General features: G+C 53.0%; 1 protein-coding gene across 2 annotated transcripts; it reads right to left on the bottom strand.

Moving 5' to 3' along the window:
• Nucleotides 1–32: 32 nt before the first annotated feature.
• On the bottom strand, nucleotides 33–27,851 carry dhps (deoxyhypusine synthase). Of its 2 annotated transcripts, none has more exons than XM_041177417.1 (10): nucleotides 27,749–27,851; nucleotides 23,953–24,186; nucleotides 22,216–22,380; nucleotides 21,599–21,720; nucleotides 20,786–20,882; nucleotides 18,910–18,996; nucleotides 12,193–12,298; nucleotides 3,973–4,076; nucleotides 3,760–3,885; nucleotides 33–949 (listed from the first exon to the last, which is right to left on the bottom strand). In XM_041177417.1, exons 2-10 carry the CDS (start codon nucleotides 24,169–24,171, stop codon nucleotides 854–856), a joined length of 1,122 nt encoding a protein of 373 aa, XP_041033351.1. In that variant the 5' UTR covers nucleotides 24,172–24,186; nucleotides 27,749–27,851; the 3' UTR covers nucleotides 33–853. The 2 variants fall into 2 exon arrangements, with proteins under 2 accessions (XP_041033351.1, XP_041033350.1); XM_041177416.1 differs by having other exon boundaries at nucleotides 27,700–27,810.

The raw sequence follows: 27,851 nt of genomic DNA, 5'->3' as shown, positions 1-27,851 counted from the left end.
CAAACTCCGAACAATCGATGGAAACAATCTGATGGTTTCATTAACTGATTTTATTAATATTCAGGAAACAGCGGTCACAGTTTAAATAAAAAAAAATGAATAATTAGCAAACTCTTTCAGTCTGTAGGAGTTACTCTGGCCACCTGGTCTACCCTAGATACTAGACTGGGGTGGGTAGGGGCAGCATTTCAGGACTGCTCCAGCTAGCCTCACCCAACAGGCTCCTGCTGTCCACAACATGCCGCCCCCACCCCCCACCCCCGGCAGCGAGTGAAGGGGGAGCAGAATGGATTTAGGATCTTGGGTTGTCAGGTGGGACCTGCCCACACTTGGTGAAAGACGTGACCTGCCACTGGCACAGATCAAACACTCAACCAAACAGCATTCATGCTGCAGCTAACTCTTCACTGTAGTTCTGTTAATCCCAGAAATTCCCTCAATCCATATTAGCACTGTATCTATTCATTGCCCCAATTTCACTGACTCCAACCTCTCCACCCATGATCATCACACCACCACCACCCCCCTGGCAAATTTTAAAGCAGAAAAGTAAAGCAGGGTTTTGTCCACACGAAACTCAAAGCAACATTCATCTTTCTAAATAGTTGAAAAGTTCAGCGTTGATTGTGCATCAGTGGCAGCTCATTCTCAGGATTCCCGCACACACCCATGCTCAATTCTACACTGATCACTGGGCTTGGGAACCACAGCAAGTTGCCTGGGCAGCAGCACTTGACTCTCATGAGAAATGAGGAGTAACCGGAGAAGGCTGGCATCTAATTCCAGCAGGGTAGGTGCCACTGGCAGCATTCTAGGACTGCAGCTGCAGTGCCCAGGAAGCGGAGCTCAGGGATTAAAGCATCTTTGACTGAGGGGAAAGTGCATTGAAGTTCCGAGCAAACGTTTCAGCGACCAACAGAGGGAACACCAGAGTGGCATCGGCACAAACCTGGGAGAGAAAGAACATGGTGATCACTTCAAGCCCTGTCAGCAGCCCCTCCCTCCTGCCAGACCTTCCAACTGCACCCACCCCCCCTTGACAACAGCCACCCCCTCCCTGCCTCACCCACAGTGAATTTCTTCTCCACCCACCTATAGTGTACAGAGAGCACACCAGTCAGTGTGAGTACAGTGGGGTATACTCTCAGTGTACACACGGGTGCCTGAATCATTTTCAGCACAAGTGACAATGAGTGTGTGCTGAGTCAAAGTCACTGAATCCAGTAGCATACACAGCAGCGTGGTTATAGTGTATACCCTGTGTACAACCAGTAGTATACACAGCAGTCTGTGTACACCCAGTGAATGCAGTACTATACACAGCAGTCTGTGGGTATAGTGTATACCCTGTGTACACCCAGTGAATGTAGTATACGCAACAGGAAGTGTGAATATAGTGTATATCCTGTGTACACCCACTGATTTTTTTCTAAATTTATTCATTCATGGGATGTGGGCGTCACTGGCTATACCAGCATTTATTGCCCGTTCTGAACTGCCCTTGAGAAGGTGGCGGTGAGCTGCCTTCTTGAACCGCTGCAGTCCATGTGGTGTAGGTACACCCACAGTGGTGTCAGGGAGGGAGTTCCAGGATTTTGAGCCAGTGACAGTGAAGGAATGGCGATATATTTCCAAGTCAGGATGGTAAGTGACTTAGATGGAAACACCACCGCCTGGAAGTTCCCCTCCATCTGCTGTCCTTGTCCTTCTAGATGGTAGTGATCATGGGTTTGGAAGGTGCTGTCTAAGGAGCCTTGGTGAATTCCTGCAGTGCATCTTGTAGATGGTACACATTGCTGCTACTGTGCTTCAGTGGTGGAGGGAATGAATGTTTATGGAAGGGGTTCCATTCAAGCGGGCTGCTTTGTCCTGGACGGTGTCAAGCTTCTTGAATGTTGTGGGAGCTGCACTAACTAGGCAAGTGGAAAATATTCCATCACACTCCTGACTTGTGCCTTGTAGATGGTGGACAGGCTTTGGGGAGTCAGGAGGTGAGTTACTCGCAGCAGTATTTTTGGCCTCTGACCTGCTCTTGTAGCCACAATATTTATTTGGCTAGTCCAGTTCAGTTTCTGGTCAATGGTAACCCCCAGGGAGTTGATAGTGAGGAATTCAACAATGGTAATACCATTGAATGTCAGGGGGCGATGGTTAGATTCTCTCTTGTTGGAGATGGTCATTGCCTGACACTTGTATGGCACAAATGTTACTTGCCACTTGTCAGCCCAAACCTGGATATTGTCCAGGTCTTGCTGCATTTGGACACAGACTGCTTCAGTATCTGAGTAGTTGTGAATGGTGCTGAACATTGTGCAATCATAAGCAAACATCCCCACTTCTGACCTTATGATGGAAGGAAGGTCATGGATGAAGCAGCTGAAGATGGTTGGGCCTAAGACAATACCCTGAGGAACTCCTGCAGTGATGTCCTGTAGCTGAGATGATTGGCCTCCAGCAACCACAACCATCTTCCTTTGTGCTAGGTATGACTCCAACCAGTGGAGAGTTGCCCACTGATTCCCACTGACTCCAGTTTTGCTGGGGCTGCTTGATACTACACTCGGTCAAATGCTGCCTTGATGTCAAGGGCAGTCACTCTCACTTCACCTCTGGAGGTCAGATCTTTTGTCCATGTTTGAACCAAGGCTGTAATGGGGTCAGGAGCTGAGTGGCCCTGGTAGAACCCAAACTGGGCATCAGTGAGCAGGTTATTGCTAAGCAAGTGGCGCTTGATAGCACTGTTGATGACCCCTTCCATTACTGTACTGATGATGGAGTAGATTGATGGAGAGGTAATTGGCTGGGTTGGATTTGTCCTGCTTTTTGTGTACAGGACATACCTGGGCAATTTTCCACATAGCCGAGTAGACGCCAGTGTTGTAGTTGTACCGGAACAGGGGTGCGGCAAGTTCCAGAGCACAAGTCTTCAGTACTATTGCTGGAACATTGTCAGGGCCCATAGCCTTTGCAGTATCCAGCGCCTTCAACCACTTCTTGATATCAGGTGGAGTGAATCGAATTGACTGAAGACTGGTATCTGTGATGCTGGGGACCTCCGATGCTGTCATGGATGGACCTGGGGTAAGCAGGTTGGTGGGGATGAGGTCAAGTATGTTTTTCCCTCTTGCTGGTTCCCTCACCACCTGCCGCAGTGGTATACACAGCAGTATAAGCAGTGTGAGTAGTGTATACCCTGTGTACACCCAGTGAATACAGTAGTGTACACAGTAGTCAGTGTGAGTATATTGCACTAAGATGAAAGCAAAATACTGCGGATGCTGGAAATCTGAAATAAAACAGAAAATGCTGCCTTCTTCAGAGTGAAAGAAGAACTCTGAAAAAGAGGCATACGAACTCTAAACATTAACTGTTTCTCTCTCCACAGATGCTGTCAGACCTGCTGAGTATTTCCAGCATTTTCTGTTTTTGAGTATAGTGTACACACACACTGAATGCAGTAGTGTACACAGCAGTCAGTATGAGGGTCTCGTGTCTACCCAGTCAGTGCTGTGGGATGAACTGTTGTTCTCTATTTGTTTTGACTTATTATTGAGTACATAGTGTGACTGAGTTAGAGTCACATTAACCCATCAATGTATACAAGGCTATAAATGTTACCATTATCTCCTGGGTCTGTGTAATCACACAATGAATCAGAGAGTCTGACTCTGTACCCAGCTCCTGCCATTGCTGGTGATCTCGACAGAGATTTCGCCAGGTATTATCTGTACTGTTGAGGAGAGAGCAGTGAAATCTCACCTTCACAGGCTTTGCATCCATGCGGATTTTACCCCAAGAAACAGCTTCATCCGGTCTGGCTCCAGAATCCGAGCCATCAAATTCCTGACCCGTGTTCACATACACAGAATAGTCCGCACCGTTCCTCTGTTAGGGAGGGGGAAATAAGAAACAGATCAAAGGAAGAGGATTGGGATCAACGGAAGAGGGGACATTTCTATGGCGATCACTGACCATGAGATTAGCGTTGGCGATATGATGCTTTACCACACCCCCACCCAGAATGATCATTCCGGTTCGCTTGGCGTACACCGCCATGTTGTTGATTCTGCGGATATCTGCATCAGGATAAACAGAAATAAGTGTCAATTCTCTGCCCCCAAGCACAGCCCCCATCCCCCGCCCCACAATCGCACCTCACTATCCCCACCCCCCCAATCACACCCCTATCCCCAATCCCCCAGTCACACCCCTATCCCCAATCCCCCAGTCACACCCCTATCCCTGCCCCCCCAACCACACCCTCTATCCCTGCCCCCCCAACCACACCCTCTATCCCCACCCCCCAACCACACCCTCTATCCCCACCCCCCCAATCACACCCTCTATCCCCACCCCCCCAACCACACCCTCTATCACCGCCCCCCCAATCACACCCCTATCCCCGCCCCCCCCAATCACACCCCTATCCCCGCCCCCCCAATCACACCCCTATCCCCGCCCCCCCAATCACACCCCTATCCCCGCCTCCCCCAACCACACCCTCTATCACCGCCCCCCCAATCACACCCCTATCCCCGCCTCCCCCAATCACACCCCTATCCCCGCCCCCCCAATCACACCCCTATCCCCGCCCCCCCAATCACACCCCTATCCCCGCCTCCCCCAACCACACCCTCTATCCCCGCCCCCCCAATCACACCCCTATCCCCGCCTCCCCCAATCACACCCCTATCCCCGCCCCCCCAATCACACCCCTATCCCCGCCCCCCCAATCACACCCCTATCCCCGCCCCCCCAATCACACCCCTATCCCCACCCCCCCAATCACACCCCTATCCCCGCCCCCCCAATCAGACCCCTATCCCCACCCCCCCAATCACACCCCTATCCCCGCCCCCCCAATCACACCCCTATCCCCGCCCCCCCAATCACACCCTCTATCCCCGCCCCCCCAATCACACCCCTATCCCCCGCCCCCCCAATCACACCCCTATCCCCGCCTCCCCCAACCACACCCTCTATCCCCGCCCCCCCCCACCACACCCTCTATCCCCGCCCCCCCCCCAATCACACCCCTATCCCCGCCTCCCCCAACCACACCCTCTATCCCCGCCCCCCCAATCACACCCCTATCCCCGCCCCCCAATCACACCCCTATCCCCGCCCCCCAATCACACCCCTATCCCCGCCCCCCCAATCACACCCCCATCGTGCCCTATATCCCCACCCCCCCATCGCACCCCCTATCCCTCCCCCCCATCGCACCCCCTATCCCTCCCCCCCATCGCACCCCCTATCCCTGCCCCCCAAATTATACCCCACTATCCACATCCCCCAACCACACCCCCTACCCCCGCCCCCCCATCACACCCCCTATCCCCACTCCCCCATCCCCTGCCACCCCATCCCCACACCCCCCCATCCCCCATCCCCACACCCCCCCATCCCCCATCCCCACACCCCCCCATCCCCCATCCCCACACCCCCCCATCCCCCATCCCCACACCCCCCCATCCCCACACCCCCCCATCCCCACACCCCGCCATCCCCACACCCCCCCATCCCCCATCCCCACACCCCCCATCCCCACACCCCCCCATCCCCCATCCCCACACCCCCCCATCCCCCATCCCCACACCCCCCCATCCCCACACCCCCCCATCCCCACACCCCCCCATCCCCACACCCCCCATCCCCACACCCCCCCATCCCCCATCCCCACACCCCCCCATCCCCCATCAACTGCCACCCCATCCCCACACCCCCCCATCCCCACACCCCCCCATCCCCCATCCCCACACCCCCCCATCCCCACACCCCCCCATCCCCACACCCCCCCATCCCCACACCCCCCATCCCCACACCCCCCCATCCCCCATCCCCACACCCCCCCATCCCCACACCCCCCCATCCCCCATCCCCACACCCCCCCATCCCCACACCCCCCCATCCCCCATCCCCACACCCCCCCCATCCCCACACCCCCCCATCCCCCATCCCCACACCCTGCCATCCCCACACCCCCCCATCCCCACACCCCCCCATCCCCACACCCCCCCATCCCCCATCCCCACACCCCCCCATCCCCACACCCCCCCATCCCCACACCCCCCCATCCCCACACCCCCCATCCCCACACCCCCCCATCCCCCATCCCCACACCCCCCCATCCCCCATCACCTGCCACCCCATCCCCACACCCCCCCATCCCCCATCACCTGCCACCCCATCCCCACACCCCCCCATCCCCACACCCCCCCATCCCCCATCCCCACACCCCCCCATCCCCACACCCCCCCATCCCCACACCCCCCCATCCCCACACCCCCCATCCCCACACCCCCCCATCCCCACACCCCCCCATCCCCACACCCCCCCATCCCCACACCCTGCCATCCCCACACCCCCCCATCCCCACACCCTGCCATCCCCACACCCCCCCATCCCCACACCCCCCCATCCCCACACCCTGCCATCCCCACACCCCCCCATCCCCTGCCACCCCATCCCCACACCCCCCCATCCCCACACCCCCCCATCCCCTGCCACCCCATCCCCACACCCCCCCATCCCCACACCCCCCCATCCCCCATCAACTGCCACCCCATCCCCACACCCTGCCATCCCCACACCCCCCCATCCCCCATCAACTGCCACCCCATCCCCACACCCCCCCATCCCCCATCCCCTGCCACCCCATCCCCACCATCCCCGCCTCGCCATCCCCACACTCCCTATCCCCGCCCCCCCCAATCACCAGCCCCCATCACATCCCCTAGCCCCACCCCCCCATCACTGCCCCTCTATCCCCACCCCGCATCACTGCACCCCCAATCACACCCCCTATCACCGCCATCACTCAACAGGAGGAAGAGCATCCAACAGAGGGCGCTGGTGAGAAGTGACTGAAGCATTCTGGGAGAAGTCACCACAGCCACCGCGACTCAGGAGGGAATCGAGGAGAAGGACTCTTGCAATCAACAGGATGAAGAGCATCCAACAGAGGGCGCTGGTGAGAAGTGACTAAAGCATTCTGGGAGAAGTCACCGCAGACACTGCAACTCAGGAGGGAATTGAGGAGGACCCACTGTCAAAGAACGGAATAGCCCCAAACATTACATTACTGTAGTGTTTCCATCCCTCCCTCCTCCTAAAACCTAAAAAAAAAGAGGGAGAGGAAGAGTGCACCCGACCTGCGAGGGACACTCTTCTGAAAGTGGATTTTAAAGAAAAAGCAGCTGATTGGTGAGTAAATCCTGGGAGCAGACTCAGAGGGAGGAGCACCGGAGCGGTGACCTCGGGGCACAGAGTAACTGAAGCCAAAACTGAACAAGTGACATCATAGGAAAGCTGTGACCTGATTGGTTGGCAAGAAATCTGCACCAAATTTGAAAAAAAAACACTGCAAAGCTAATTAATAAATTAATTATCTAAGTCGAGATGGCTGGGCAGGTGATGTGCTGTAGCTGTATGATGTGGGAGCTGGCAGATCCCATTGCGAGCCGCAGTGACCACATCTGCAGCAAGTGTTGGTTGCTGGAGGAACTCCAGCTCAGAATTAATGAGCTGGAGTCCAAGCTCTGGATGCTGCGGCACATCTGGGAGGGGGAGAGTTACCTGGATGCTTTGTTTCAGGAGGCGGTCACACCCGGTAGATTACATACCTCACGTTCGGTCAGTGGTAAGGGTCAGCAGGGTGTGACTGCAAGTGAGGCAGGTAGAGGGATCCTGTGTTCAGGAACAGAGGAGCCTCAGCTCTTGACCTTATCGAACAGGTACAAGGTACTTGCTCCCTGTGTGGATGAGGAAGAGGGCTGTAGGGAGGATGAGCCAGCTGACCACAGCACCGTGGCACAGGAGGCCATTCAAGAGGGGGGAGCAAAAAGACAAGTGGTAGTTGTAGGGGATTCTATACTTAGGGGAATTGATAGCGTCCTTTGTAAGCAGGATCGAGAGTCCCACATGGTATGCTGCCTGCCCAGTGCCAGGGTGAGGGATATCTCTGACCGGCTTGAAAGGATATTGGAGAGGGAGGGGGAGGATCCAGTTGTTGTGGTCCACGTCGGGACAAATAACATAGGTAAGACTAGGAAAGAGGATCTGTTTGGGGATTATCAGGAACTAGGAACTATATTAAAGAACAGGTCCTCAAGGGTTATAATCTCCGGATTACTACCCAAGCCACATGCAAATTAGCATAGGGACACGAGAATAAGGGAAGTAAACACGTGGTTAAAGGAGTGGTGTGGGAAAGAGGGGTTCCATATCGTGGGGCACTGGCATCAGTATTGGAACAGGAGGGATCTGTACCTTTGGGACGGTCTCCACCTGAACCGATCTGGGACCAATGTTCTAGCGAAAACGGTAAACAGGGTGGTCAACAGGACTTTAAACTAGAAAGTAGGGGGGGAGGGAAAGGTAAAACTCCAATAACTATGAGTAATGGGAAACAAAGCAGCAGGTTAGCGTGTGGGGGGGTGTGGATTCAACTTCATGGAAAGTTATGAAAAAACTGAAAAGAAAGGAGAGCCCAGGACAGGCTATTAAAGTCTCCAGAACACAAAACAGGACAGAGTGTTTGGAAAGGGCTAGGAATCTAACTTCAAGCACATCAGATAAAGGGACGACAATGAGAAAGGGGATGGGAAATACAGGACTGAAGGTGTTGTATCTGAATGCACACAGTATACAAAATAAGGTAAATAAGCTTGTGGCACAGATTGAAATCGGCAGGTATGATGTGGTGGGCATCACGGAGACATGGCTGCAAGGGGATCAGGACTGGGAGCTAAATATCCAAGGATATACATCCTATCCAAAAGATAGGCAGGTTGGCAGAGGGGGTGGGGTTGCTTTGTTAGTAAGAAATTAAATTAAATCGATAGCAAGAAATGATGTAGGGTCAGATGATGTAGAATCTGTGAGGGTAGAGTTGAGGATCCGCAAAGGTAAAAAGCCATAATGGGAGTTATGTACAGGCCTCCGAACAGTAGTCAGGATGTGGGGCACAAGATACACCAGGAGATAGAAAAGGCGTGTAAGAAAGACAAGGTTACAGTGATCATAGGGGATTTCAATATGCAGGGAGACTGGGAAAATCAGGTTGGTAGTGGATCCCAAGAAAAGGAATTTGTGGAATGTCTACGAGATGGCTTTTTGGAGTAGCTTGTGGTGGAGCCACTAGGGAACAGGCAATTCTAGATTTAGTGATGTGTAATGAGGCAGATTTGATAAGGGAGCTTAAGGTGAAGGAACCCTTAGGAGGAAGTGACCATAATATGATAGAATTTACCCTGCAATTTGAGAGGAAAAAGCTGGAATCAGATGTAACGGTATTACAGTTGAATAAAGGCAACTACAGAGGCATGAGGGAGGAACTGGCCAGAATTGACTGGGAGATGAGCCTAGCAGGAAAGACAGTGGAACAGCAATGGCAGGAGTTTCTGGGAGTAATTTGGGAGACACAGCAAAAATTCATCCCAAGGAAGAAGAAGCAGACTAAAGGGAGGACGAGGCAACCATGGCTGACAAGGGAAGTCAGGGACAGCATAAAAGCTAAAGAGAAAGCATACAATGCGGCGAAGAGCAGTGGGAAACCAGGGGATTGGGAAGCCTACAAAGACCAACAGAGGACAAGTAAAAAAGAAATAAGGAGGGAGAAGATTAAATATGAGGGTAAACTAGCCAGTAATATAAAAGAAGATTGCAAGAGTTTTTCTAGATATATAAAGGGTAAGAGAGAGGCAAAAGTGGACATTGGGCCGCTGGAAAATGACGCTGGAGAAGTAGTAGTGGGGAACAAAGAAATGGCAGAGGATCTGAATAGGTACTTTGCGTCAGGCTTCACAGTGGAAGACACGAGTAACATCCCCAAAGTTCAAGAGAGTCGGGGGGCAGAGGTGAGTATGGTGGCCATTACCAAGGAGAAGGTGCTAGTAAAACTGAAAGGTCTGAAGGTGGATAAATCACCTGGACCAGATGGATTACACCCCAGAGTTCTGAAGGAGATAGCTGAAGAGATAGTGGAGGCGTCAGTGTTGATCTTTCAGGAATCACTGGAGTCAGGGAGGGTCCCAGAGGACCGGAAAATCGCTAATGTAATCCCCCTGTTTAAGAAGAGAGTGAGGCAAAAGACAGGAAATTACAGGCTGATTAGCCTGACCTCGGTCGTTGGTAAGATTTTAGAGTCTATTATTAAGGATGAGATTTCAGAATACTCGGAAGTGCATGGTAAAATCGGGTAAAGTCAGCATGGTTTCATCAAGGGGAGGTCATGCCTGTTAGAATTCTTTGAGGAGGTAACGAGTAGGTTAGGCAAAGGAGAGCCAATAGACATTATCTACTTGGACTTCCAGAAGGCCTTTGACAAGGTGCCGCACAGGAGGCTGCTCAGTAAGATAAGAGCCCATGGTGTTAGAGGCAAGGTACTAGCATGGATAGAAGATTGGCTGTCTGGCAGGAGGCAGAGAGTGGGGATAAAAGGGTCCTTCTCAGGATGGCGGCCAGTGACTAGTGGAGTTCCGCAGGGATCAGTGTTGGAACCACAACTTTTCACTTTGTACATTAATGATCTAGATCTAGCATCCTGGCTAAGTTTGCAGATGATACAAAGATAGGTGGAGGGACAGGTAGTATTGAGGAGGCGGGGAGGCTGCAGAAGGATTTGGACAGGTTAGGAGAATGGGCAAAGAAGTGGCAGATGGAATACAACGTGGGGAAGTGTGAGGTCATGCACTTTGGTAGGAAGAATAGAGGCATAGACTATTTACTAAATGGGGAGAGAATTCAGAAATCTGGAGAGCAAAGGGACTTGGGAGTCTTAGTCCAGGATTCTCTTAAGGTTAATTTGCAGGTTGAGTCGGTAGTTAGGAAGGCAAATGCAATGTTGGCATTTATTTCGAGAGGACTAGAATATAAAAGCAGGGATGTGCTGCTGAGGCTTTATAAGGCTCTGGTCAAACCACATTTAGAATATTGTGAGCAATTTTGGGCCCCGTATCTCAGGAAGGATGTGCTGGCCCTGGAGAGGGTCCAGAGGAGGTTCATGAGAATAATCCCAGGAATGAAAGGCTTAACATATGAGGAATGTTTGAGGACTCTGGGTCTATACTCGATGGAGTTTAGAACGATGAGGGGGGATCTGATTGAAACTTACAGAATACTGAAAGGCCTGGATAGAGTGGACATGGGAAAGATGTTTCCATTAGTAGGAGAGACTAGGACCGGAGGGCACAACCTCAGAGTAAAGGGAAGACCTTTAAGAACAGAGATGAGGAGAAACTTCTTTAGCCAGAGAGCGGTGAATCTATGGAATTCATTGCCACAGAAGGCTGTGGAGGCCAGGTCATTGAGTGTATTTAAGACCAAGATAGATAGGTTCTTGATTGGTAAGGGGATCAAAGGTGACGGGGAGAAGTCGGGAGAATGGGGTTGAGAAACTTATCAGCCATGATTGAATGGCGGAGCAGACTCGAGCTGAATAGCCTAATTTCTGCTCCTATGTCTTATGGCCTTATGGCCCCCTCCCCCAATCACACCCCCTATCACTACCCCCCTATCAATACCCCCCCTATCACCACCCCCGCCACCCCCATGACACCCCCAATCACCAACCCCCAATCACTACCCCCCACATTACAGCCCCCTATCACCACCCCCGCCAATTACAGCCCCCTATCACCGCCCCCCCACTCCCCCATCACACCCCCAAACACAGTCACACTGATCCCCAGCCAAAACACAGTGCAGCATCAATAACCATCCCCAACCCTCACAAGGTGCAGCATCAATAACCATCCCCAACCCCCACAAGGTGCAGCATCAATAACCATCCCCAACCCCCAGAAGGTGCAGCATCAATAACCATCCCCAACCCTCACAAGGTGCAGCATCAATAACCATCCCCAACCCTCACAAGGTGCAGCATCAATAACCATCCCCAACCGCCACAAGGTTCAGCATCAATAACCATCCCCAACCCCCACAAGGTGCAGCATCAATAACCATCCCCAACCCCCACAAGGTGCAGCATCAAAAACCATCCCCAACCCCCACAAGGTGCAGCATCAAAAACCATCCCCAACCCCCACAAGGTGCAGCATCAATAACCATCCCCAACCCCCACAAGGTGCAGTATAAATAACCATCCCCAACTCTCACAAGGTGCAGCATCAATAACCATCCCCAACCCCCACAAGGTGCAGCATCAATAACCATCCCCAACCCATTTACCTTCAACAATATCCAGCACCAGCCCAGGGTTCCTGTATGAGTGGATATAGATCATGTCGCCAAGAGAGCCGTCTGTCAGAGCTGGGCTGAAGACAGGAATGTTATTCTGCAACACCAAGAAGATCATTGTAGGAGACACAGAAACTCACAGACAAGCTGACGGTGAATAAAGAGCAAAATACAAGCTGCACAGGCTGGAGTTGCTTACAGGTGGGGGGCTGGTGAGGGGAAGAGTGTGGGTACCTGCATGTGGGGCTTGGCATTGGGGGGTTGGGGTGCACCTGAGCAGGTGGGAGCTGGAGCACAGAGACACACATGGGGACTGATGCACAGGGACAGCTTGCATTTACATAGTGTCTTTAACATAGAAAAACATCCCAATGCTTCATAGAGACCTGACACCGAGATAAAGAGATCAATATGACTGGAGGCCAAAAACATGCTCAAAGTGATTTTAAGGAGGGTCTTCAAAAAGGAGACGGTAGTGTAGAGGTAGGAGTAGCTGAGGGGGAGAACGCCAGGACGTGGGGCTGGACAGTTAGCTGAAAGCTTGGCTGCCAATGGTGGGTGCAGAGCTCAGCTAGAGACAGAGGAAGAAAGTAAGTTTGGAGAGAATTGTAAGACTGGGGAGATCACTGAGATCCTGAGTGATGACACCATTGAGGGATTGAAAGACCAGGGTGAGAATGTTAAAGTTCCAGAGCTTTGTGGATCTGGAGCCAATGGAGGTCAGTGAGGGGGAGAGAGGTCCAGGCAGCAGAGTTTTTAGCTGTATTTTAGCGAGGGTACAAGGCAGGAGGCTGGCCGGGTCAGCGTTGGAATGGTCGAGGTAACAAAGGCACAGTGAGGGGTTCAGGCAAAGATGAGGCAGGGCAGAGAGAAGCAACGGGGGCGAAGGTGGGTTATTTTGTGATGGAGAGGATATGGGGTCAGAGGTACAGCGCCCTCTGACCCCGCCCCCTGACCCCGCCCTCTGTACAGCGCACTCTGTACAGCGCACTCTGTACAGCGCACTCTGTACAGCGCACTCTGAACCCGCACTCTGTACAGCGCACTCTGTACAGCGCACTCTGAACCCGCACTCTGTACAGCGCCCTCTGAACCCGCCCTCTGTACAGCGCACTCTGAACCCGCACTCTGAACCCGCACTCTGAACCCGCACTCTGAACCCGCACTCTGTACAGCGCACTCTGAACAAGCACTCTGTACAGCGCACTCTGAACAAGCACTCTGAACAAGCACTCTGTACAGCGCACTCTGAACAAGCACTCTGTACAGCGCACTCTGTACAGCGCACTCTGAACCCGCACTCTGTACAGCGCACTCTGTACAGCGCACTCTGTACAGCGCACTCTGTACAGCGCACTCTGTACAGCGCACTCTGTACAGCGCACTCTGTACAGCGCACTCTGTACAGCGCACTCTGAACCCGCACTCTGTACAGCGCACTCTGAACCCGCACTCTGTACAGCGCACTCTGTACAGTGCACTCTGAACCCGCACTCTGTACAGCGCACTCTGAACCCGCACTCTGTACAGCGCACTCTACAGCGCACTCTGTACAGTGCACTCTAAACACGCACTCTGAACCCGCACTCTGTACAGTGCACTCTGAACCTGCACTCTGTACAGTGCACTCTGAACCCACACTCTGTACAGTACATTCTATGCACTGTACTCTGTACAGCGCATCCTGTACCTGCACCCTATACCCACACTCTGCACAGTACATTCTGTGCATTGCACTCTGCACGCTGTACTCTCTACGGCGCGCACTCTGTATCTGCATTCTGCACAGCACGCTCCGCACACTGCGCTCCGCACAGCGCACTCCGCACAGCGCACTCTGCACAGCGCACTCCGCACAGCACACTGCACACTGTACTCCGCACAGCGCAGTCCGCACAGCACACTGCACTCCGCACACTGCACTCTGCACAGCACACTGCACTCCGCACACTGCACTCCGCACAGCGCACTCCGCACAGCGCACTCCGCACAGCGCACTCCGCACAGCGCACTCCGCACAGCGCACTCCGCACAGCGCACTCCGCACAGCGCATTCCGCACAGCGCATTCCGCACAGCACACTCCGCACAGCGCACTCCGCACAGCGCACTCCGCACACTGCACTCCGCACACTGCACTCCGCACACTGCACTCCGCACACTCCGCACACTGCACTCCGCACAGCACACTGCACACTGCACTCCGCACAGCGCACTCCGCACACTGCACTCCGCACCGCACACTGCACTCCGCACCGCACACTGCACTCCGCACCGCACACTGCACTCCGCACCGCACACTGCACTCCGCACTCCGCACACTGCACTCCGCACACTGCACTCCGCACACTGCACTCTGCACTCCGCACACTGCACTCCGCACAGCGCACTCCGCACAGCGCACTCCGCACAGCGCACTCTGCACAGCGCACTCTGCACAGCGTACTCCGCTCAGCACACTGCACTCCGCACAGCGCACTCCGCACAGCACACTGCACTCCCCACACTGCACTCCGCACAGCGCACTCCGCACACTGCACTCTGCACAGCGCACTCTGCACAGCGTACTCCGCTCAGCACACTGCACTCCGCACAGCGCACTCCGCACAGCACACTGCACTCCCCACACTGCACTCCGCACAGCGCACTCCGCACTCCGCACAGCGCACTCCGCACAGCGCACTCCGCACAGCGCACTCCGCACAGCGCACTCCGCACACTGCACTCCGCACCGCACACTGCACTCCGCACCGCACACTGCACTCCGCACAGCGCACTCCGCACACTGCACTCCACACACTGCACTCCGCACAGCGCACTCCGCACTCTGCACTCCGCACTCCGCACAGCACACTGCACTCCGCACAGCGCACTCCGCACACTGCACTCCGCACACTGCACTCCGCACACTGCACTCCGCACACTGCACTCCGCACAGCGCACTCCGCACTCCGCACAGCGCACTCCGCACAGCGCACTTCGCACGCTGCACTCCACACACTGCACTCCGCACCGCACACTGCACTCCGCACACTGCACTCCGCACCGCACACTGCACTCCGCACACTGCACTCCGCATACTGCACTCCGCACCGCACACTGCACTCCGCACAGCGCACTCCGCACACTGCACTCCGCACACTGCACTCCGCACACTGCACTCCGCACACTGCACTCCGCACACTGCACTCCGCACAGCGCACTCCGCACCGCACAGCGCACTCCGCACAGCGCACTCCGCACAGCGCACTCCGCACACTGCACTCCGCACAGCGCACTCCGCACAGCGCACTCCGCACAGCGCACTCCGCACAGCGCACTCCGCACACTGCACTCCGCACAGCGCACTCCGCACTCCGCACACTGCACTCCGCACACCGCACTCCGCACACTGCACTCCGCACACCGCACTCCGCACACTGCACTCCGCACACTGCACTCCGCACACTGCACTCCGCACAGCGCACTCCGCACACTGCACTCCGCACAGCGCACTCCGCACAGCGCACTCCGCACACTGCACTCCGCACACTGCACTCCGCACAGCGCACTCCGCACACTGCACTCCGCACAGCACACTGCACTCCGCACAGCACACTGCACTCCGCACAGCGCACTCCGCATGTCAGAGCAGCAGCCTAACAAAACAGAGTTACCAGGCAGAGGTGGCTGCCATCTCTGTACCTATGGAACCATGCCTATGGATGTAATGAGAAAGAGCAAGGATCAAGGGTAGATCCTTGGGAATCTCTGGAGGTGACATAGGAAGGAAAGGAAGCTACCACCAGATAAGAGAGAGGGAGGAACTGGTTGAGGACAATCCCACTGAAGCGGACAATGGAGGAGTCAGTGGGTAGAAGAGAGTGTGGTCGACCATGTCAAAGGGTGCAGAGAGGATAAAGCCTCACAGTCGTTGTCACGGTGACTTTAGTTAGTGCGCTTTCAGTGACTGGCAGGAACAGAAATCTGATCCGAGATTTACAGACAGAATTTTAAAGGCACAGAAGGAGGCCATTCGGCCCATCGTGTCTGCACCAGCTCCCCAAATGAGCATTATGACCTAGTGCCATTGCCCTGCCCTTTCCCTGTACCCCTGCACATTGTCTCTATTCAAATAATCATCTAATGCCCTCTTGAATGCCTCGATTGAACCTGCCTCCACCCACACTTCCAGGCAGTGAATTCCAGACCTGAGTAACTTGTGTGAAAAAGTTTTTTCTCACATCACATTTGCTTCTTTTGTAACTCACTTTAAATCTGCGCCCTCTGGTTCTTGATCCTTTTATGAGTGGGAACAGCTTTTGCCCATCTACTCTGCCCAGCCCCCTCATGATTTTGAACATATCTATCAAATCTCCTCTTAGCCTTCTTCTCTCCAAGGAGAACAGTCCCAATCTCTCCAATCTATCTTCATAACTGAAGTTTCTCATCCCTGGAACCATTCCTGTAAACCACTTCTGCAATCTCTCCAATGTGTTCACATCCTTCCTGTAGTAAGGCACCCAGAACTGTACACAATACTCCAGGTGAGTTCCTGGAGTACTCACAATGAATCAGTGAACGTTGGCCCAGATCTGATCTCCAGACAGTCGGAGACTGGACGTCCCTCAGGAGATGCGCGACAGGACCCCTCAGAAGTCCCAATGCACCCATGGAAGACCCCATGGGAATTACCCAGAAAGCCTTAGCTTCCAATGGGAAATTCGCTGGCTCCCTGGAAAGTCTCCAATTCTGAACGGTTCCAACTTATTTACCTGGGTAGTTACGCAGGAAATGTTAGTCAGGAGAATCCTAGTCTAACTCCTGGGTAACTATACAACTGGCCCCTATCACTCAAAGTGTCATCCCCCTACTGCTCCCCAACCCCCATCTCCCCCTCCGATCCCTCGGTCCCCAGAACCAACCCCACTATCTGACTGCCCCAATACCTCATCTCCCTCCTGACCCTACTAGGTCACCCACTTGCCACTCTACCCACCTGCCACCCATCACCTCACCCATCTACCACCCCACCACCCTACCCTCTTACACACTTGTCTTCTCTCCGAAGCTTTTCAAACAAAGAAGCTTTGAGACATTTGTACTCTTCACTTAACAGTATAGGGCAGTTAGTGCTTTAAAACGATTCAGCGCGACAAAGAAGCAGCTCCATTTCAGCTAACTCAGCATTTCAGGAGAAACCAAGATCAGAAGTCCCAGCCAGAAATGCAGATCCAGGGTGTGGCCCAGAAAGGTAGCAGTGGAGTGACAATCCGATGGGGACTGTCATCCCTCGGAAGATTTGGGCCATTGTTACATAAAACGTTTTATTGTATTATCTACACATTCTCCTAGGTGTGTCCCAGCGAGCTGTATCTTTTGTTCTTCAACACCTTCTGATTCTTTGTGGTTTTGACATTGCATTTTCTGTACGCCTCCTCATAGAGCCTTTCCCTGCCTCCCAAAATGTTACCAAACACTTATCCATAAGTCACTACCTCTTGGTTCACAAATTCATGCAACTTGTCGTCAACGAGTACTGTGTGCCGATACCTCCACAGATTGCAGGAGCAATGGTTTCAGCTGATCTTATGGTGCTGATTTAATTTATTCTATTTTATTTTCCCCACAACTCAGGATCAGGGCCTCATGTTCCTCTGCACAATTCTCAGTATGGTCACTCTCACGGCCCTCTAGCAACTCTTGACAGTTGGCCAGCTGATGGTAAAACATGTGTGTGGAATTCCGGGATCAGAACCCATTGGCTTCAGGCACTGAGGTTGCTCTTGAACGGGAAGCATGAAGGACTGAAAATATCAGGATGGCTGAACAAAGTGAGCTGCAGGACAGAAACAAAGCTCGAGTACTGGCTTCCTAAGACAGTCTCAAAAGACCATTGGCCAGGTTTCTCTATGAATTGTCTAAGATTTTTTTTGTGTGCCAATACTCCAGGTGTTTTTAAAGCTGCTTTAAGTTAGCTAAATGGAAATACTGTATGGCTATGGAAAGATTCTAGCAAAAAGTTGTTTCAGCAACCTGATTGGCTTACTTGCTTTGTGGTGCTTGCTGATTTCACACTGCTCGTGTTGGGAGAAGAAAATGGACAACTGAGTGGCTGGTTTTGAGGGGGCTACTGATTCCTGTATGGTATTCCAACACACTTCTGGCCGTTTTCACACATTCTAACCTCCATAAACTTGAGCTCAACTGAAGCTCTGCTGCCTGTGTCTTAACTCACAACAAGTCCCTTTCACCATCACCCTTGGTGTTTGCTGACCTACATTGCCTCCTGGTTAAGCAATGCCTCAATTTTAAAATTCTCATGTTGTTTTCAAATCCCTCCCTATTTCTAACTTCCTCCAGCCCAAAATCCCTCATATATTGTGCTCCTCTGGGCAGATGAGCATCCCCAATTTTAATCCCTCCACCATTGGTGGCTGTGTTGTCAGCTGCCAAGTTCTTATGGTCGGGAATTCCCTCCCTAATCCTTTCTACCTTACTTTCATCCTTTAAGATGCTCCTTAAAACCTACCCCTATCTAGTTAGATGTTAAATTTTGTTTGATAATTCTCCTGTGAAGTGCCAAGCACCATTTTGCTACGTCAATTTGCTATAAGTCCAAGTTGTTGAAGTTTATTCAAACAGGGAGTTGCAGTTGGGATGGGGAAGGATTTGGGAGGTGACAAATTGAAGGCCCCAGTGAAGGTGATACATGGACTGAATACTGTACCTTGGAAGTCCAATAATAGACTGACTCTGGATTATCAATCTCCTTCCCTAGTCGAGCAATCACCTTTGATGGAGTCCACTTCATCCCCTGTAACAAGACAGACATTACGATCACACCACTCTGCTCAGCACACCCTACACAGGATCACATCAATGTCAGAAGCAGAGACAGGACTCAAGCTGCTGGAATTCTGGTTTTAAACAATAAGAGAGAGAGAGAGAAGTTTCCCTTTGGAACTTGTTGATTAAATCCCCCACTGGTTGCAGGGTTACAGACTGGGTGACCCAGATACAGTGGGGTACACAGGGTTACAGACTGGGTTACACAGGGTTACAGACTGGGTGACCCAGATATAATGGGGTGCACAGGGTTACAGACTGGGTGACCCAGATACAGTGGGGTACACAGGGTTACAGACTGGGTGACCCAGATACAGTGGGGTACACTCCTGCCAGGTGACCCACACTTGCAGACGTGATGGGCTGAATGGCCTCTTTCTGCACTATAACTTTTCTGTGGTTCTATATCAAGTTACACCCCTGGGAAGATGTGCATAAAAGTAAATCATTATAATTCTACATTACTGATATATGAATAACATCTCTTATCTCTGGTGTCTCTCAGTCAGAGAGCCGGCTGATTGACTGATTGCCAAGATTAGAAAACATCCCAGTATTGTTGGTTCCAGACACTATCTGGATGGCAATACAGCTGCAATACCTGAAAACACAGTCACTCATGTTTGAGAAAGTTTCTGGACCAGCGCGATTTGTCCATGTTCTTCACTGACTGGTCTAAATCCACAAATCAGGAAGCAGGCTTTTCCAAAGTGGCAGCTCCAGGAGACTTAAAGAGCCCATTAAAGCTGCACAACCAGGAGGTGCTCTACAGACCTGCCGGGTGCAGGGGGGGGAATCCTGCCAGGGGAAGGGGGAATAATCCTGCCGGGCGCCGGGGATGGGGGGAACCACACTCCGGCCGGCTACAGCGTACAACTCCGGCCGGCTACAGCGTACAACTCCGGCCGGCTACAGCGTACAACTCCGGCTGCAGCCCCGGCACTGCTCTATCACACACACTCACTCACAGTCCTTCCACAATGGATTATCGCACATGAGGGGAATGTGAATTGTAGAGTCTAACCTCATCCCAACCTTCAAATCAGAAGTGGGCAAATAAAGTCAATTCCCAGCCACTTATATTACAAACTCTGCCACAGTCAGGAATATGAACAAGAGGGGGCCATTCAGCCCCTTGGATTCATTCTACCATTAAATCACGTCATGTATCTGTTCCTCAGCTCCATTTACACTCTTTTGGCTCTTTGTCTTCTTTATAACTCTTACTCAACAAAAAACAATCAATGTCAGTCTAAAAATGTCACTGACTCTCCGACACCCTGGGGATTCTGGAGCAGAGGGTTCCAGATGTCCATTCTTATCTATGAGAATGTTTTTGCTGATTTCGCTCCTATACAGACTTGCTCTTACTTTAAACTTTTGTCCCCTTATTTGTGGCTGTTTCACCCAGAGGAAATAGTTTCTCTCAATCTAGCCAGTGTTAAACAGCTCGATCACTCTCTCAACCATCCAAACTCAAAGGAATACAAACCAACTGTATGTAAAAACTGAAGAAGGGTCATACGGACTTGAAACGTTAACTCTGCTTTTCTCTCTCCACAGATGCTGTCAGACCTGCTGAGTTTTCCAGCATTTTCTGTTTTTGTTCCAGATTTCCACCATCTGCAGTATTTTGCTTTTACTTTATATGTAAACTGCTCCTAAATTTAACCCTTTACACTCTGGATTGAACTGTGGACCTGATAGAAAGTTTCAATCCACTGCCATTGTATCTAAAGGATAACAGATCATCTCACCTGCTCGTTCTGCTCCAGGACCATCTGATCCAGAATGGGCATCACCCAGTCCTCGAATTTGCAGTAGTTCTCATTGGGAATCAGGAGATTTCCAATTCTGTCAAGTAATTATCAAATAATTTACAGCCAAATTCAAAGTAATAAATTACCTGTCTCTGGAATAAGTAATGGGGCAATGGGTTAGACTGCAGCCTTTTTCTTTAGGAGCTAGCCCCTCTGTATGACACAGTTTGTACCAATCTCTTCCCCTCCAAGGCTGCTAGTTCAGGTTCCACAGGCACCAGGCTTTCTCCAGTGCCTTGTCCTAGGGAGCGTGATGTCAGGCCCAGCCCAGGGACCTGAATCACTCACTCAGCGAGGCACTGGTTAATGATCAGAGGGGCCACTGGGGAGCTGAGACAGCTCTGCAAATGGACAGGTAACCAGATAATCAGGGCCACAGACTGGGAGTCCTGAGAGTACAGAGGCTCCAGAGACACCACAAAGGAGGGGAGGCGACAGTTAGCCTTGTCCATGAGGCTGGGGTAACAATAAAGCTCAGTATAATAGCTGGCTCTGTGACTAGAGCGTGACTGAAACTGTGGTCCCAGTTACAGGCCATGTCCTGATGATAAATGCTGCCCTCCAGGACACACATCAGTGAGATTCTAACAGAGACAGGCTGAGGGACAGGTTTAAACATTCAGCAGCTGTGTTGTGAGCAGACAGTGGACTGTTACTCCTGCTCTGGTGCCTGTATTCGCACTGAGCCTGTGATTTATTTGGGGATGGCTGCTTTAACAGCAGGCTGCCTTGTCCCAGGCTGGACAATACCTGTTAATGCCATTGTCACGAAGCTCTTTCCCCTTTAGGCTGAAATCCCCCAGGAAGGTTGGAGCAAGACATTTGATCAGATCCTCTTCAACACCACCTGCTGTGGTCACCACACAATCAACCTGCAAAGAAAGAAAGAGTGGGTGAATTCAGGGGAGCTTAACGTCACTGCGTAGCAGGACTAACAAGGTGCTTTCTCTCTCAGCTAACTTTTCAACCCTCCTTCCCAAGCATGATGAATTGAGGCTCCCATCAGCTTGAGGTGTGTGTGTGCATATATATAGGCACAGAGAGACCTGGACACAGTACAGATTGGTTGTGACACTGTGTGGGCAATGACCTCACTGACTGGTGTCACACATGTAGAGTGAAATCCCTGAGAGCTACCAGGATCCATGGAAGCCAGCATGATCAGGAATTCTGGGGTAATACTGCTAGCTGCTTTTTACAATTTATGTGGTCATTGTGATGATTTCATACATACTCTAAAACCGGTGCTAGCACTGCCCAGGACGTTACATGAACTAGCTAATAACTGGACTTGGTAGCCAATTGGCCATTGTGAATAATAGAAACTTGTAGATTGAAATGTGTGGTGGATATGAAACAGACAGTACCATGTTATGCTGCACGAGGTAGCGAATGGTCTCCCGGATGCCGGAACTGATGAGGTTGGAGGTGTATCCCAAGAAGATGGTGCAGCCTGATCTCTCTCGTTGACACGGGTTCAGATTGATTGTATTCTGGTCATCTTCATCCAATGGCTCTAACTTCTTCTCAATCTGAAAATGGACAATCAAATATTAGGTTCCCAATTACCCTGCACTATGTCCAGCTCTGCACTTTCCACAAAGGAACATATGAATTAGGAGCAGGAGATGGCCATTCAGCCCACTGAACCTGCTCTGCCATTCAGTAAGATCACAGCTGATATGATTGTGGCCTTAACTCTGCTTTCCTGCCTGTTCCTCATAATCCTTGACACCCTCGTTGATCAAAAGTCTGTCTAACTCAGCCATGAATATGTTCAATGACCCAGCCTCCATTGTTCTCTGGGGAGGAGAATTCCATAGACTAACAACCCTCTGAGAGAAGAAACTCCCCCTCTCCGTTTTAAATGGGAGATACCATATTTTGAAACTGTGCCCCCAGTTCTAGATTCTTCAAGGGGAAACAGCATCTCTGCATCAACCCTGTCAAACCCCCACAGAATCTTACATGATTCAATAAGATCACCCCTCATTCTTCTAAACTCCAATGGGTACAGGCCCAACCTGCTCAACCTTTCCTCATAAGACAACCCTGTCATCCCAGCAATCGGCCTGGCGAACCTTCTCTGAACTGCGTCCAATGCAGTAAATCCCTCAAGTAAGGAGACCAAAACCGTGCACAGTATTCCAGATGGAGTAAAACTTCCCTACTTTTATATTCCATTCCCCCTGCAATAAACACCAACATTCCATGTGCCTTCCTAATCACTTGCTGTACCTGCACGCTAGCTTTTTATGATTCATGTACCAGGACACCCAGATCCCTCTGTCCCACCGAGTTTTGCAATCTCTCTCCATTTAAATGATATTCTGCTTTTCCATTCTTCCTGCCGGAGTGGACACATTCACACATTTTCCCACATTATACTCTATCTGACAATGTTTTTACCCACTCACTTTTGTTTTCCCCACTCACTTAACCTATCTATATCTCTTTGCACTCTTTGTATCCTCCTCACAACTTACTTTCCTACCTATCTTTGTACCATCAGCAAAAAAAAAATCCAATCTGTCCCCTGATCCATGTCATTGATCTAAGATTATAAATAGTTGAGGCCCCAGCACTGGTCCCTGTGGCTTTCCACTGGTTATAGTTTGTCAACCTGCAAGTGACCCATTTATCCCAACATTTCCTGTTAGTTAACCAATCCTCTATCCATGTTAATACATAATTCTTAACATTGTGTCTCACTTATAATCATCAATAATGTAGATTTTTTGCAGAGAGAGGGGAAAGCACAGTGGGTGGGGAAAAGGGGGGGTAGTTAGTCGGAATTCACTGCCCTCCTGCACTAACACCACCACACTCTAGGACCCTGATTATTGCAGTTATATCTCAGTGGGAGTGTGATGGTTTAGCCATGATCTGAAACAGTTTTCAATTGATCGGTGAGCTAATCTCTGCCACACTGAGATAAGGAATAGAACTAGGAGTAACCCATTCATCCCTCCGAGTCTGCTCCAACATTCAAAGATTTCATTGCTGATCTTCTACATAATTTTCACTTTCCCCCTACCACCCTATCCCTTAATTCTCAAAGTTCTGTCCTCCAGGAACCATTGTGTAGACTTGCTGACATTTACCATTGCATTAATTTGTTCGACAGCATGTCCAAAGCTAGTAGCCTGGTATCCAGTGGTGAGGTAGGACTGCATCAGTGCCTGGTAGTCAATGCCTCTGTTGAAATCGTACCCTTTAACCTGCAGAGAGCCCTCAGGAATTGTCACGCTGGGCTTCAGAACTGCATCCAAGGCGATTGAAGGAATGAGCTCAGCCATTCCCGGTCCCAGTGCTTCTTCCATTCACCGAGACAGAGACTGACAGAGAAATAGGTCACAGTTAGACACTAAGTGGAAATAGAGACCTCCAGCTCCCCCGCCATCCCCCACACAGATTAACACAGAGACCCTCCCCCCTGGATTAACACACAGACCTCTCCCCGCACGGATTAACACACAGACCTCTCCCCGCACGGATTAACACAGAGACTGCCCCCCTCCCCCTCTGGATTAACACAGAGACTCCCCCACCCCCCCCGGATTAACACAGAGACTGCCCCCCTCCCCCTCTGGATTAACACAGAGACTCCCCCACCCCCCCGGATTAACACAGAGACTCCCCTCCCCTCCCCGATTAACACAGAGACTCACCCCCACCTCCCCCTCCCCCTGGATTAACACAGAGACTCCCCCCCTCCCCTAGATTAACACAGACTCCCACCCCTCCACCCGGATTAACACAGAGACTCCCCCCCTCCCCCTGGATTAACACAGAGACTCCCCCCCCAACTTCCCCCTGGATTAACACAGACTCCCCCCTCCCCCTGGATTAACACAGACTCCCCCCCCTCCCCCCGGATTAACACAGAGACTCCCCCCTCCCCTGGATTAACACAGAGACTCCCCCCTCCCCCTGGATTAACACAGAGACTCCCCCCCTCCCCTGGATTAACACAGAGACTCCCCCCCTCCCCCTGGATTAACACAGACTCCCCCCTCCCCCCGGATTAACACAGAGACCCCCCCCTCCCATCCGGATTAACACAGAGACTCCCCCCTCCCCCTGGATTAACACAGAGACTCCCCCCACCCTCCCCCCGGATTAACACAGACTCCCACCCCTCCCCCTGGATTAACACAGACTCCCACCCCTCCCCCTGGATTAACACAGACTCCCCCCTCCGCCCGGATTAACACAGAGACTCCCCCCCCTCCCCCTGGATTAACAGAGAGACTCCCCCCCCCCCCCGGATTAACAGAGAGACTCCCCCCCCCCCCCGGATTAACACAGAGACTCCCCCCCTCCCCCTGGATTAACACAGACCCCCCCCCCACCCCCGGATTAACACAGAAACTCCCCCCCTCCCCCCGGATTAACACAGAGACTCCCCCCCTCTCCCTGGATTAACACAGAGACTCCCCCCTCCCCCCCGTCCCACTGGATTAACACAGAGACTCCCCCCTCCCCCCCGTCCCACTGGATTAACACAGAGACTACCCCCCCTCCCCCTCCCCCCAGATTAACACAGAGACTCCCCCTCCCAGATTAACACAGAGACCCCACCTCCCCCACTCCCAGATTAACACAGAGACTCCTCCCCTCCCCCGGATTAACACAGAGACTCCCCCCGCACCCCCCGGATTAACACAGAGACTCCCCCCGCACCCCCCGGATTAACACAGAGACTCCCCCCGCACCCCCCGGATTAACACAGAGACTCCCCCCGCACCCCCCGGATTAACACAGAGACTCCCCCCTCCCCTCGGATTAACACAGAGACTCCCCCCCTCCCCCTCCCCCCGGATTAACACAGAGACCCCCCCCCTCCCCCTCCCCCCGGATTAACACAGAGACTCCCCACCTCCCCCGGATTAACATAGAGACTCCCCCCTCCCCCCCCGGATTAACACTAACACTGTCCCCCCCCCTCCCCCTCCCTCCGGATTAACACAGAGACTCCCCCCCCCCCCAGATTAACACAGAGACTCCCTCCCCCCAGATTAACACAGAGACCCCCCCCCAAGATTAACAAAGAGACCCCCCCTCCCCCCAGATTAACACAGAGACTCCCCCCCCAGATTAACACAGAGACCCCCCCCTCCCCCCAGATTAACACAGAGACTCCCCCCCCAGATTAACACAGAGACCCCCCCCTCCCCCCAGATTAACACAGAGACTCCCCCCCCCAGATTAACACAGAGACTCCCCCCTCCCCCCGGATTAACACAGAGACCCCCCCCTCCCCCCGGATTAACACAGAGACTCCCCCCCCAGATTAACACAGAGACCCCCCCTCCCCCCAGATTAACACAGAGACCCCCCACTCCCCCCAGATTAACACAGAGACCCCCCCTCCCCCCAGATTAACACAGAGACCCCCCCCTCCCCCCCCAGATTAACACAGAGACTCCCCCTCCCCCCAGATTAACACAGAGACCCCCCCCCTCCCCCCAGATTAACACAGAGACTCCCCCCTCCCCCCAGATTAACACAGAGACCCCCCCCTCCCCCCAGATTAACACAGAGACTCCCCCCCCCCAGATTAACACAGAGACTCCCCCCTCCCCCCGGATTAACACAGAGACCCCCCCCTCCCCCCGGATTAACACAGAGACTCCCCCCCAGATTAACACAGAGACCCCCCCTCCCCCCAGATTAACACAGAGACCCCCCCCCTCCCCCCAGATTAACACAGAGACCCCCCTCCCCCCAGATTAACACAGAGACCCCCCCCTCCCCCCCCAGATTAACACAGAGACTCCCCCTCCCCCCAGATTAACACAGAGACCCCCCCCCTCCCCCCAGATTAACACAGAGACTCCCCCCTCCCCCCAGATTAACACAGAGACTCCCCCCTCCCCCCGGATTAACACAGAGACTCCCCCCTCCCCCCAGATTAACACAGAGACTCCCCCCTCCCCCCAGATTAACACAGAGACTCCCCCCTCCCCCCGGATTAACACAGAGACTCCCCCCTCCCCCCGGATTAACACAGAGACTCCCCCCCCTCCCTCCGGATTAACACAGAGACTCCCCCCCCCAGATTAACACAGAGACCCCCCCTCCCCCCAGATTAACACAGAGACCCCCCCTCCCCCTCCCCCCAGATTAACACAGAGACCCCCCCTCCCCCTCCCCCCCCCCGGATTAACACAGAGACCCCCCCTCCCCCTGGATTAACACAGACACTCCCCCCTCCCCCCAGATTAACACAGAGACCCCCCCTCCCCCTCCCCCCAGATTAACACAGAGACCCCCCCTCCCCCTCCCCCCAGATTAACACAGAGACTCCCCCCTCCCCCCAGATTAACACAGACACTCCCCCCTCCCCCCAGATTAACACAGAGACCCCCCCTCCCCCTCCCCCCAGATTAACACAGAGACTCCCCCCTCCCCCCAGATTAACACAGAGACTCCCCCCTCCCCCCAGATTAACACAGAGACTCCCCCCTCCCCCCAGATTAACACAGAGACTCCCCCCTCCCCCCAGATTAACACAGAGACTCCCCCCTCCCCCCGGATTAACACAGAGACTCCCCCTCCCCCCAGATTAACACAGAGACTCCCCCCCCCAGATTAACACAGAGACCCCCCCCTCCCCCTGGATTAACACAGAGACTCCCCCCTCCCCCCCCTCCCCCCGGATTAACACAGAGACTCCCCCCTCCCCCCCCTCCCCCTGGATTAACACAGAGACTCCCCACTCCCCCCCCTCCCCCCGGATTAACACAGACTCCCCCCTCCCCCCGGATTAACACAGAGACTCCCCCCTCCCCCCCCTCCCCCCGGATTAACACAGAGACTCCCCCCGCTTCCCCACCCCCGATTACCAGACGCCCCGGGACTGGGCCTCGATCCTCGGTCTCTGATTCCTCTCACCCGCAGAAACAAGACCCGAAATCCGAGCAGGAGGATCAAATGCGCTTGCGCGGATAGGGGCGGGGACGGCACTAGGGGGCGGGGCGAATACGAGGGCGGAGCC

Source organism: Carcharodon carcharias, chromosome 30, assembly GCF_017639515.1.
Source record: "Carcharodon carcharias isolate sCarCar2 chromosome 30, sCarCar2.pri, whole genome shotgun sequence".
Taxonomy (NCBI): Eukaryota; Metazoa; Chordata; class Chondrichthyes; order Lamniformes; family Lamnidae; genus Carcharodon; species Carcharodon carcharias.
Note: the sequence above shows the minus strand (reverse complement) of the source record. Positions and strands in the feature narration are given on the sequence as shown.

Bases quoted from the DNA above. Each gene is read 5' to 3' on its own strand.
- dhps (XM_041177417.1), bottom strand. From the start codon at position 24,171: ATGGAAGAAGCACTGGGACCGGGAATGGCTGAGCTCATTCCTTCAATC. The intron at 21,721-22,215 runs GTACTGTCTGTT...CTTTCTTTGCAG, and splicing joins ACCTCGTGCAGCATAACATG to GTTGATTGTGTGGTGACCAC. The intron at 950-3,759 runs GTGAGATTTCAC...TTTCTCTCCCAG, and splicing joins TGGATGCAAAGCCTGTGAAG to GTTTGTGCCGATGCCACTCT.